The sequence below is a fragment of the Silurus aristotelis genome, assembly GCF_946808225.1.
Source record: "Silurus aristotelis genome assembly, chromosome: 29".
Lineage (NCBI taxonomy): Eukaryota > Metazoa > Chordata > Actinopteri > Siluriformes > Siluridae > Silurus > Silurus aristotelis.
Window position 1 is genome coordinate 7134763 of NC_139602.1, and position 13289 is coordinate 7148051.

Here is a 13289-nt window from a genome sequence, read left to right on the forward strand (position 1 = left end):
AAATACCTATGCATGTAATTCAATTCAATTTATTTTAATTTGTATTCAACAATGAACATTGTCTCAAAGCAGCTTTACACAGATAATGTGGTGATAAAAAATGTATATGTTCTTTATAAGTGTAAGTTTGTCCATGATGAACAAACCGGTGGAGACTGTGGTGAAGGAAAAACTCCCAGAGATGGCATAAGGAAGAAACCTTGAGAGGAACCAGACTCAAGAGGGAACCTCATCCTTATCTGGGTTCCACCGAATGTCCATTTATTGCAGATATACGACGTTGCGGGGTATAGTGATGGTGATCAAAACACACACACACACACAGTTACTGTGAGGTCCTTTGATAATTTTTGGGCTTCATAAGGGCCTAAATACGTGCATACACACACCTGATGATTATGAGGACACTAATTTATCCATCTACACACACACACACACACACACACACACACACACACACACACTGTATCTTATCAATGTGTGGACCTTAAGACATTTTTGGTCCTCACAAAAACCTAAACATGTGTAAACACAGAAAAACCACACAAGATCTGCATGAATGCACACTTAATTATCAAACTTTATTGTCATTACAGATTTAATACCAAACACACACACACTATATAAATCATTACTCATTAGATAAACGCTGTCAAACTGTGAAATTACACTGAAACAGTGACGCTCCAAACGCACTGAAAAATAAACAAAACGCACATTAATAACAAAGTGACTTTGGCAGAGTTCGTTGTTGGCGAAAACGCTACAGTGGAATTATCCCGGGGGTTTACAGCCATGCTCTACATCACATCGCCTTCTCTTTCTGCTCAGGGGTTTTTAAAGAATTGTCCAAGAATTGAGGACAAACGAAAAAAAAAAAAACACAATCCCGTTTTTAAAGCAGTTATAAGCAAAAAAAAGTCAAGGCCCTGAGTGCACTTTTTCAAAACACATTTGGCACGTAATAATAATAAACCAATTTTGGAGTACAGTTAACTGTACTATTGTTAATTATACAAAAACACACGAGCAGAAGTTATAAAACTATAAAAACTCGATCAAAACACAGTAACCAATGATGAGCATTAAACTAATGTTAAATGTATATAATGGATGATGTTATAATTACATCTACATACAGATCGAACTGGTAGTCACGGCAACCGTAAAAGTTTTGGTGTAAATAAAAACAAAAACAAACAAAACTCAATTCTTGCTTAGGACAACATGACGTAATACACCACGGCAAATCTTGCAAGAATGTTGTGTATTTGATGCATAGCTTTTTAGGAGATGGTTTTACTGATTTGTTGGCACTTTTATTGCGAATTAATTGTATACACACACACAAAAATTTAGATCTCAAAAATGAATAAATAAAGTACTAATAAAGCACCTGATGCTGCTGCGAGAAAAAATAAATCAAGTGTGCAAAAGTGTTAAAAACGGAAGCGTTAATCACACAGCAGGATGCGAACACCGAGACTGTGTGTGTGTGTGTGTGTGTGTGTGTGTGTGTGTGTGTGTGTGTGTGTGTGCGCGTGCACGTGCGCGTGCGTGCGTGTCCCAGATGGTTATGGCTCCTTGAAACTCGGTGACAAACAGTCCTTGTAGTCAGCAAAACCGTGAATCAAAAACCAATGCTAATGGAGGCTGTGTTTGTGTGTGTGTGTGTGTGTGTGTGTGTGTGTGTGTGTGTGTGTGTGTGTTGCGTGCTTACAGACGAGCGTGGATCGGCTTCTGGGTGGGAATTTTACCCCCTGTGGGACACAAACTGGGTCATGAAGTGCACAAGAGTTTTTGTTTGTAAGTCTCAGACAGGAAGTGACATCATACTCACCCAGAGTGTCCTCCAAGGAGTTCACGGCAGTCTTGTTGATCTTCAGGATCACGTGATCACTGCTATGGTGGGGGCGGGCGAGAGAGAGAGAGAGAGAGAGAGAGAGAGAGAGAGAGAGAGAGAGAAAGAGAAAGAGAAGTGTTGGATAATCACAGAAAAATAGAGAGATAGATAGAGACAGACAGAGAAAGACAGACAGATAGAGAAAGACACACAGACAGAGAGAAAGAGACGGACAGACAGACAGAAAGAGACGGACAGATAGAGACACACAGATAGAGAAAGACAGATTTACCAATAGATAGATAGATAGACCGATAGATATCAGGGGGCTTTGTGTGTGTGTGTGTGTGTGTGTGTGTATAGATAGACAGGGTGTGCTTACTTTTTGATCAGTTTGACAGCGTTCAGGCGGACGAGTGCAGCGAGGGCGTTCTTCTGTAAGTCGGATGATAAAGCTTCATAACAACTCAGATTTCCTGAAACGGCAAAAGGAGACGATATGCCTATTAACCGGGGGGTATAAACTTTTGCACTGATCTCGACATGTAAATCGCGCTCACCTGCTAGAATGAGCCGGAGAGCAAAGTTCCTCACAGCGGGAACAAAGTTCTTCTCGGGCAAGTCCTCCTGCGTGTCCTCACACAGATACCGACACACCACCTACACACACACACACACACACACACCTCCTATAACAGCACTTCCTGGTAGCTTTCAAACATCTACAGCAATGTAATAAAAAAAAATGAGTAGTGATGTCACAATTTGTCTCATGATGTCACAATGCTGCAGCTAATGACATTCATTCATGACAGGAGGCTGGGGGTTTTTTTGGTTAGATTATTATTATTTTTTTCCCCCACCTGGTAGCTCTGCAGGAACGGCTCGAGAAGAGAACACAGGAAGGACAACGTCGTCTGGCTGCTTGATGACATCACAACTTCCTGCTGCAGCTCCCGAAGTGCACCGCACTTCACCAGCAAGTGACATGCTTCCTCAAAGTCCTACACACACACAAAACATTAAATGTGCTAAATAAACAAGAAAAAGGAATCTATAGAAAAGTGTGTGTGTGTGTGTGTCTCAGAGACCTGCACTGAAGCTCCGGGGCAGAGGATAAACTCGTTGGAGAAAATGTTTCGCAGGATGTTAAAGCAGTTGTAGATCTCATCTGGAACAGAAGAGAGGATGGAAGATGGAGGGATGGATGGATGGAAGGAAGGAAGGACAAGGTTAGGGTGAAGAAAGAAATAGGACAGTAAGCAGAGAGACAGTGGGAAAAAAAAGAGAGAGAGAGAGGAAGGGAGACAGAGAAACATAAAAACAAATGGAGAGACAATAATGAATAAAGGGGAAAATAGACAGGAAAAAAGGTGAGAGAGAAATGGGAAATAAAAGAGAGTGGACGAAACAGGAAAAAGGAAGTGAGAAAACACCAAAAAGGAAGAGAAAGAAAGAAAAAAAACAAAAATGTAAGACAGGGAAAAAAGAAAAGGGAAGGGTAAGAGAGACAAGGGGAAAAAATTGTAAAACAAAGAGATGGGGGGAAAAAATATATTTAAAAAAAAAGGTAGAAAAGTAAGAAAGACAGGAAAAGAAGAGTGTGAATGAAATACTAAAATTATATAATAATAATATAGAAAAGATGAAGACTTGTGTGGTCTCAGTGTCTCACCTCTCCTGCAGGACTCGGTGCTCCTCATGGACACCGCGAGGAGAGCCGGTCTCACGAAGACGTGCAGCACCTGGTTCCTGTAGGATGCGCAGGAAAGCACGCTGACCGCCCGGTTAAACTCTGCCTCCTCCGCACCACACTCCACCCCCGAAACCTCGGGGACAAGCAGTCGCACCCGCCCCCCCGACACACAAACCAAGTTCCTGTGTATTGCCAGACTGGAGCTGATCACCTTACTGACCATTTCACCTACTGAGAGAGAGAGAGAGAGAGAGAGAGAGAGAGAGAGAGAGAGAGAGAGAGAGAGAAAGAGAGAGAGAGAGAGAGAGAGAGAGAGAGAGAGAAAGAGAGAGAGAGAGAGAGAGAGAGAGAGAAAGAAAGAGAGAGAGAGAGACAGAACTCTTGAGAGGTGGAAAGAAACATAGGACATGATGGACGAGAGACAGAACAGCAGAAGAGAAGACAAGAAGCAAAAGAGGGAGAAATACAGAAGCAAATAGAGGCAGACAAACAACCCAAACAACAGACAGGAACAGGCAGGAAAAAAGTGAGGGGGGCAAAGAAAGAAAGAACTTTCCGTACCTGGCCAGTCCAGGAAGGCCCCGAAGCTGAGGGCCAGGCCCCGGAGCCAGTCTGCCTGCTGGATGAGGGTGGAGAGTTCCATGCCATCGGGGTTCTGAAGGAGCAGCGTGGAGATCAGCGCCCACGGCTTGAGAACCATGTTCTCCTCCTGCAGGCGCACCAGGTGAAATGCTACGTCATTCACAAACGCCTGAGTGTCTGCTGCTGGCCTCTGAGGAATGTGTCTGAGAAAGAACACGCATGGAAAAATGCATTAAAAGAGCTGCTTATCCTTCACTCTTAAACTGGATTTAAAATGGGGGAGATTGTGGAAGGCCAGGTCATTTTATGCAGCACTCTTGTTCTTAGATAAAAAGCTCTTAGAGGGGCTTAGGTCTCCTAGAGGTGGTCTTGGGGACATTATCCTGTTGAAAATACAGAGATGGTACCACTAAATGCTAACCAGACGGGATAGAATGTCGATGTAAAATACCCATGTTGGATAAGTGCCCTCAAATTTGACTGATTCACCAAGAAGGTCACCATCAAATCTCCATCCTTCTCACCACCTCACCTCCTCCTCGCTTCACAATAGGAACCGACCATTTACCCAAATTTGGACCCAAGTTTGGACCAAAGTTTTCCACAGATCTTTGTAATTCTTGGCCCAAGCAAGTCCCTTTTGCTCATTGTTCTTCCAAAGTAACAGTTTCTCCACCGCAATTCGACCTCCTCAAAACAGCAAATGTTGAAATACGTCTGCCGCTTGAACTCTGAAAAGCATTCATTGTGTTTAATCTGGGTTGGTGTAAATCTGCTGGTTTCTGAGAGCCGGTAATTAGAATAAACGCATCCTCTGCAGCAGAGGTAGCTCTCGGTCTTCCTTTCCTGGGACGGTGCCTCGGCATTGAAGCTTCTGAGGGGTTTGGCGTAATTTCTTGCTGTCATATGAAGTTGTACAAGACAGTTGATGGTCTAAAGCACATGAAGAACACAAGAAATGTCACAAGTGGACTCTGGGGAAGACATACCACTGACTTGAAAACCATTCAATAATAACCACTGAAGGCGAAACCTCCAAACGTTTGACTGCTACTGGTGTAGTTCCAATACATCTCTCTACATAATGCTGCCACCACCAATGTGCTTCAATGCTGGAAATAGCGTTGAGCAACCATGGTTCTGCGGCGAAACGCGGTGGTGGTAGCATGAGACCCAATTTGAAGTTACTCCATGGAAATGTGCATTACCTAGGCACCAGGTTGTACTGGGAGCGGCCGATGTGGCCCTGTGATAGGCTCCGGACAGACACCGGAGCGCCAAAGTACACGTGCATTGTCCCAAAGTCTTCACTGAGAATCCTTCTGGCCTTCAGCAGACCCTGAGAAAAAACAAGTGAGAATCAGAAGACTGAAAACAAAGAGAGATATGAAGCTTCCACCACCATGCTTCAGATTTGATTTTTTTTCTTTTTCCAATTCCACATTCACTCCACATTTTCTGTACTAAGAAGCTCCACCCTTTTGGGAAGATGTTACACTAGATGTTGTGGAAATGTTGTGGAGATGTGAAAATGTTTTGGAAATGTTCTCTAGATTCTTTGAAGATTTTATTGGAGATATTGTGGAAACGTGGTGGGATTGTGGGAATCTTGTGGGTATCTTGTGGTGATGCCATACATACTGTGGAAACACAGGGAAATGTTGTAGACATTCTGTGAAGATGATACAATTGTTTGCGGCCAATTTTGTGCTAACAGTTTTGGGAATGAACCACATACGGCTGTAAAATTCTCAATACGTGTGTGTGTGTGTGTGTGTGTGTGTGTGTGTTACTCACGGACGTGGACTCTTTGGGTTTGGGAACGCCGAGCAGTTCACGTGCATACAGGGACTCTTCCAGGATCCTCTCATAGCTTATACTCACTGGAACCAGGTTGACATCGAAGACTTCGCCTTTGAAAAACGGCTCCATGGCGATATTCAGCAGACCTGAGCCAGACGGACAGACAGACAGAACGAGACAACAAACGTTCTCATCCATAATCAAGGCAGCGACGGAACCCTGTGTTTGTCAGAACCCCCAAAGCGCTCGGTATTAAATTCTGTTTAACACCCAGAGCCTATGGGATGTTAGATATACGTCTGAAGCTTTAACGATCAGCATCAGCAGCCACAAGGCTTTTGGACTAGAAATCTTTTTTTTTGTGCTTCGGTTACCTGTCTTTGGCGTGAGCGACTTTGCCGTTCGGCTTCTGGTTCCTTCGAGGAAGAACTCGAGCGGCGCGTAACCGTTCTGTGGAATGTAACGGAGGAGTTACGAGGTTAGAAAAAAACTTAGAAACGCAATAAAATCTAAAACGTAATGTCATTGTTTTGTAAGAACTGAATGGGAATGATGAAATTATAGATGGAGGGATGCAAGGACGGCGCAAAGTGATGGAAGGATGGATAGATGCAATATATCCTTAAATCTAGGGTCTGAATTTGGTTGTACACTACGTACATGCTTAGGTTGTATGTATGGATGGATGGATAGATGGATGGAGTTGCAGAAAAACTGGATGGATGGATGGATGGATGGATGGATGGATGGATGGATGGATGGATGGATGGATGGATGGATGGATGGATGGAGTTGCAGAAAAACTGGATGGATGGATGGATGGATGGATGGATGGATGGATGGATGGATGGAGTTGCAGAAAAACTGGATGGATGGATGGATGGTGGATGGATGGATGGATGGATGGATGGGCACACTGATGATCTAATGGCTGGGCAAATGTTTGGATGGATGGAGGGAGGGAGGAAGGGAGGGAGGGAGGGATGGATGGATGGAGTACTAGAAAAACTGATAGTGATAAAAGGGTAGATGAATGGTTGGTTGGATGGAATCATGTTGAAATGTACTGATGGATGGATGGATGGATGGATGGATGGATGGATGGATGGATGGATGGATGGATGGATGGATGGAGTTGCAGAAAAACTGGATGGATGGATGGATGGATGGATGGATGGATGGAGTTGCAGAAAAACTGGATGGATGGAGTTGCAGAAAAACTGGATGGATGGATGGATGGATGGATGGATGGATGGATGGATGGATGGATGGATGTAGTTGCAGAAAAACTGGATGAATGGATGGATGGATGGGCACACTGATGATCTAATGGCTGGGCAAATGTTTGGATGGATGGAGGGAGGGAGGGAGGATTGGAGGGATGGAGTACTAGAAAATCTGATGAATGGTTGATTGGAGGGAATCATGTTTAAATGTACTGATAGATAGATGGATGGATGGATGGATGGATGGCTAAAAAATGAACGTGAAGAATAGACTAATGAAAGGAAAGATCAATGTAAGAGATGCATGAATAAAAGGGAAAAAGGGATGATGGATGAGCAAACAAAAAGACATACGAATGGAAGGACATATTGATGAATAAAGTGATAAGAAGAGAGACAGACAGATGTTTAGGTGTTTCTTACCCTCAGCATGGTCTTCACGTATTCGGAGAAAACAGCCCAGTAGAGTTTATCTCCTCCGAATGAACGGCGGATAAAGAACGCTCCTGACATGCGTAACATCTCTCCAACAAACTTCATGCTCATAAAATCTGCAACGGGGGAACGTTTCATGAATCCGGATCGGAATAACCCACATTAACAGTGTGAACAGAGTGTGAGGGTCCTCACCCATTCCTGCGGCGATGACGGGCAGAGCCAGGTCGTAGGTGAACAGGAGGTAAGACATCATCAGGAAGTCCATGTAGCTGCGGTGACTGGGCAAAAGCACCACTGGATGCTCCTGAATGGCCTGCTGGAGCTGCAAACCAGAACAACTGATTCATTAAATTACATATGAGATATTCAAGCTGGAGCTCGAGATCTTTAACAAAAACCTGAACTAGGATTTTTTATAAATACTGTTCTTACTCGAGGAATAAAACCAGTTTATATACTTGCTATTCTAAATCAAGAGGATGGATGGATACGATGGATGGATGGATGGATGGATGGAACATCTGGTTAAATAGAAAGATAAAGTGTAGCTACATGGGCAGCTGGCAGACAGATGAACTGCTGAATGGATGGATAAAAAAATTGATAGTAGAATAAATACATCTGGATGGATGGATGGATGGATGGATGGATGGATGGATGGGTATAGATTATAAGAATTAATAGCTGGATGGAAGAATGGATGGATAGATATAGGTTGGGAGGATAAATGGCTGGATAGTTTAAAAGATGGATAAAAATCAATGGAAGAAGAGATGGATGGATGGAGAAATATAGGTTGGAAGGATGAGTGGCCGAATGGATAAATATCAATGGATGAAGAAACATGGATAGTTGTATAGATTTTGGTAGGAAGGATGAATGGCTGACAGACAGACAGACAGACATGGGTTAGAAGAATAAATTGCTGGATGGCTTGATGGATGGATGGATGGATGGATGGATGGATGGATGGATGAAGGTTAATGGAAGAACAGATATATAGATGGATGGATAGGTAAATGGATGTCTGCCTGGCTGGATTATTGGATTGACAGATAAAGGTTAGAATGATGAGTGGATGGATGGATGGATGAATGGATGGATGGATGGATGGATGGATGGATATAGGTTAGACTGATGAGTGAGTGGATGGATGGATGGATGGATAGATAGATGGATGGATGGAATGAGCAGCGGCTGGCTGGCTGGATTGATGGATGGATGAATATCAATAAAAGAAGAGATACATGGACAGATGAATAGATTGATGGGTGGATAAGCTTTGGGATAAACAGAAAGATAAAGGGTAGTTAGACCGAAAGATGGATAGACGGAAGGGTTGCTGAATGGTTGGATAAAAAAAAAAAAACAATAGTAGAATAAACACGTGGACGGATGGACAGATGGTGAAAGGATTTGAGACCAGACATAGGCAGACACGTCTACAAACGAATGGATGGATGGATGGATGGATGGATGGATGGATGGACGGGTGTTCATGTGAGGGGACGTGACCACAGGACGGGACTCACTCTCTGGACGCCGTCCTCGTTGACGCGGACGCTCCGGTACAGCGCTTTGAAGGCTTTGCTAAGGGTAAAGGCAAAGAATCGGATGGTGCTGAGCTGCAGACGGTGGGCCATCTCCTCCAGGACCTGAGATGCCTCGTCCTGCACCGCCTCCCGAGTCTCGCCGGTCTCCGTCGCCACCTAGGGACGGCACAAGGAAACGGATCAACCGTGGACCTTACTCTTATCTTGCCTGGCAAGGGTCTTGCACGCGTACCTGCTCGATGACGTATCTCACCGCCTCGGACTGGAGGACGAGGGTCTTCAGGACTCCGGCTTTACAGGGCACAAGGTTCCTGTAGACGGCGGGCGTGTAGCACTTCAGGGCGTATCTGAGGTCGCTGGACTTCCGTCTCTCCTCAAGGACGTCCTCGAAATCGTCCCTTTTCCTCGGGACCGGACCTCGAACCTGCACACACTTTATGGATGAGAACCCTGTGGAGGAAGTTCTAGAGGACAAGATTCCTATAAAATTAAGAAACTAGGACAGCCCAGAAACATGCACTAAAATGACTAGATTGCAACAAAACCAGTGTTCTTTACCGAATACAGGACTTTGGACGCCATGTTTTCCACCTCAAAGCCTCTCCAAAGTTGACAATTCAAACATCTCCCCCAGAAAGCTGCTCCACCACTCCACGACTACACGGCTCGCACCCAAACGCAGGTCTTTTACACATCTAGTGCCCTAAATAGTCTACAAACTTTATTTATATCACTCCCTATGAAGTGCGCTTATATAGAATGAATCACGTGATTTAGGTTCAGCCTTAAAAACGCATAGTACTTCCTGAAAACGCGGCTGCGAGAACGGTGGCTGAGAGAGGACAAACCGGAAGTAAGTTCGCCACGGGCGTACACATGTGCGAAGGATTTCAGGTTTGCGTGATTTTGTTTTTTTTTCGGTTTGAATCGCGATGAAGAGACAGCAAAGTGCACGTGAGGAAGATTCCGACGTGGACCATTACGACGTTTTGGATCGGATTCTGGACAAGATCTACGATTTTGGTTGGTGTTTCCGAAATGCTAAATGATAAGCTAATGTGAAGGGTTATGTTAACATTTACTGTTATGTAGGATGGAGTTTGGAACATTAGGGTGGAGATCAGAACATTAGGATAGAGATCAGGACATTAGGATGAAATTTAGGACACCAGGATGAAGATCAGAACATTAGGATGGAGATCAGAACATTAGGATGGAGATCGGGACATTAGGATGAAGATCAGGACACCAAGATGGAATTTAGGACACCAGGATGGAGATCAGACTATTAGGATGGAGTACGGACCATTAGGATGGAGATCGGAACATTAGGATGAAGATCGGAACATTAGGATGAAGATCGGAACATTAGGGTGGAGATCGGGACATTAGGATGGAGATCAGAATATTAGGATGAAGATCAGAACATTATGGTGGAAATCGGGACATTAGGATAAAGATCAGCAGATTAGGATAAAGATCAGAACATTAGGATGGAGATCAGGACACCAGGATGAAGATCGGAACATTAGGATGGAATTCAGGACATTATGGTGAAGATCAGAAGATTAGGATGGAGATCGGGACATTAGGATGGAATTCAGGACATTAGGATGGAGATCAGAACATTAGAATGGAGATCAGGACACCAGGATGAAGATCAGAACATTAGGATGAAGATCAGAACATTAGGGTGGAGATCGGGACATTAGGATGGAGATCGGGACATTAGGATGAAGATCAGAGCATTATGTTGGAGATCGGGACATTAGGATGGAGATCAGAACATTAGGATGAAGATCAGCAGATTAGGATGAAGATCAGAACATTAGGATGGAGATCAGGATACCAGGGTGAAGATCAGCAGATTAGGATGAAGATCAGCAGATTAGGATGAAGATCAGCAGATTAGGATAAAGATCAGACCATTAGGATGGAGATCAGGACACCAGGATGAAGATCGGAACATTAGGATGGAGATCGGGACATTATGGTGAAGATCAGAAGATTAGAATGGAAATCAAAAGATTAGGATGAAGATTAGCAGATTGGGATGAAGATCAGAACATTATGTTGGAGATCGGGACATTAGGATGAAGATCAGAACATTAGGATGGAGATCAGGATACCAGGGTGAAGATCAGCAGATTAGGATGAAGATCAGCAGATTAGGATGAAGATCAGAAGATTAGGATGAAGATCAGAACATTAGGATGAAGATCAGAACATTAGGGTGGAGATCGGGACATTAGGATGGAGATCGGAACATTAGGATGAAGATCAGAACATTATGGTGGAAATCGGGACATTAGGATGGAGATCGGAACATTAGGATGAAGATCAGAACATTATGGTGGAAATCGGGACATTAGGATGAAGATCAGCAGATTAGGATGAAGATCAGCAGATAAGGATGAAGATCAGAACATCAGGATGGAGATCAGGACACCAGGATGAAGATCGGAACATTAGGATGGAGATCGGGACATTAGGATGGAATTCAGGACATTATGGTGAAGATCAGAAGATTAGGATGGAGATCAGAAGATTAGGGTGGAGATCAGGACATTAGGATGGAATTCAGGACATTAGGATGAAGATCAGAACATTAGGGTGGAGATCGGGACATTAGGATGAAGATCAGCAGATTAGGATGAAGATCAGAACATCAGGATGGAGATCAGGATACCAGGGTGAAGATCAGCAGATTAGGATGAAGATCAGCAGATTAGGATGAAGATCAGCAGATTAGGATGGAGATCAGGACACCAGGATGAAGATCGGAACATTAGGATGGAGATCGGGACATTATGGTGAAGATCAGAAGATTAGAATGGAAATCAGAAGATTAGGATGAAGATCAGAACATTATGTTGGAGATTGGGACATTAGGATGAAGATCAGCAGATTAGGATGAAGATCAGCAGATTAGGATAAAGATCAGAACATTAGGATGGAGATCAGGACACCAGGATGGAGATCGGGACATTCTGATGGAATTCAGGACATTATGGTGAAGATCAGAAGATTAGAATTGAGATCAAAAGATTAGGATGGGGATCAGGACATTAGGATGGAGATCAGAACATTAGGATGGAGATCAGAACATTAGGATGGAGATCAAAACATTAGGATGAAGATCAGAACATTAGGGTGGAAATCGGGACATTAGGATGGAGATCAGAACATTAGGATGAAGATAGGCAGATTGGGATGAAGATCAGAACATTATCGTGGAGATCGGGACATTAGAATGAAGATCAGATCATTAGGATGAAGATCAGGATACCAGGGTGAAGATCAGCAGATTAGGATGAAGATCAGCAGATTAAGATAAAAATCAGAACATCAGGATGGAGATCAGGACACCAGGATGAAGATCGGGACATTAGGATGGAATTCAGGACATTATGGTGAAGATCAGCAGATTAGGATGGAGATCAGGACATTAGGATGGAGATTTGGACATTAGGATGGAATTTGGGACACCAGAATGGAGATCAGAACATTAGGGTGAAGATCAAAACATTAGGATGGAGATCAGGACATTAGGATTGAATGGATGAATGGATTCTTTTCCTCTGTCCCATTTTTTCTCTCTCTCTCTCTTTCTCTCTCTCTCTCTCCCTCTCTCTCTCTCTCTCTCTCTCTCTCTTTCTCTCTCTCTTTCTGAGCAGGAGATGGACACAAGCGCTCCAACAGAAAGCAGAAGAAGAACCGTCGGAAACAGGAAGTGGAGGAGGAAGACGAGGTAACGGTCCAGAGACAGATTGCAAAAAAACCCGACTGTAGAGACGGTGACGCGTACGTGAGTCACGTGACCGATGCCCCCTGCCATGACCGAAGCTCCGCCTCCAAGTCGCTCGCCGCCCAGAGTCCAGGCGGGAAAGTGCAGGACGTGGAAATCGTCACGTTTCAGGATCCACTGAAGAAGAACAGATCGAAGAGAACTCTGGAACCTGAACGCAAAGTAAGGAGGGATACGTGCACTGCTTCACCGACTGTCTGGAGATGATGGAGGGATAGAACTTTAACAAAAATTAATAATATTTATATTTGTGTGAATTCTTTCTCTCTATTTCTCTCTCTCTTACTCTCTTTCCATCCTCTCTCCCACATTCTCTCATCTTTTTATCTGTCTTTTCTTT

The 13289-nt window shown here is 43.8% G+C and overlaps 2 protein-coding genes across 3 annotated transcripts in view; one reads left to right on the forward strand and one right to left on the reverse strand.

Annotated features, from left to right (window-relative positions):
• Window positions 1-560: 560 nt before the first annotated feature.
• gnpat (glyceronephosphate O-acyltransferase) lies at window positions 561-9821 on the reverse strand. 2 transcript variants are annotated; one of them, XM_083535064.1, is made up of 16 exons: window positions 9700-9821; window positions 9374-9565; window positions 9121-9297; window positions 7781-7910; window positions 7574-7701; window positions 6299-6374; window positions 5919-6070; window positions 5330-5460; window positions 4101-4324; window positions 3519-3770; window positions 2935-3014; window positions 2707-2847; window positions 2404-2503; window positions 2226-2319; window positions 1841-1902; window positions 561-1760 (listed from the first exon to the last, which is right to left on the reverse strand). In XM_083535064.1, the coding sequence occupies exons 1-16, from the start codon at window positions 9721-9723 to the stop codon at window positions 1717-1719; spliced, it is 2007 nt and encodes a 668-aa protein (XP_083391190.1). In that variant the 5' UTR covers window positions 9724-9821; the 3' UTR covers window positions 561-1716. The 2 variants fall into 2 exon arrangements, with proteins under 2 accessions (XP_083391190.1, XP_083391191.1); XM_083535065.1 differs by having other exon boundaries at window positions 3519-3767; window positions 9700-9817.
• Window positions 9822-9949: 128 nt separating this feature from the next.
• Window positions 9950-13289, forward strand: part of fsaf1 (40S small subunit processome assembly factor 1) — an 8142-nt gene continuing 4802 nt past the window's right edge. The window contains exons 1-2 of the mRNA XM_083535179.1: window positions 9950-10164; window positions 12819-13111. Of these exons, the coding sequence (XP_083391305.1) occupies window positions 10074-10164; window positions 12819-13111 (384 nt within the window). The 5' untranslated portion in view covers window positions 9950-10073. The remainder of the gene's footprint in view (window positions 10165-12818; window positions 13112-13289) is intronic.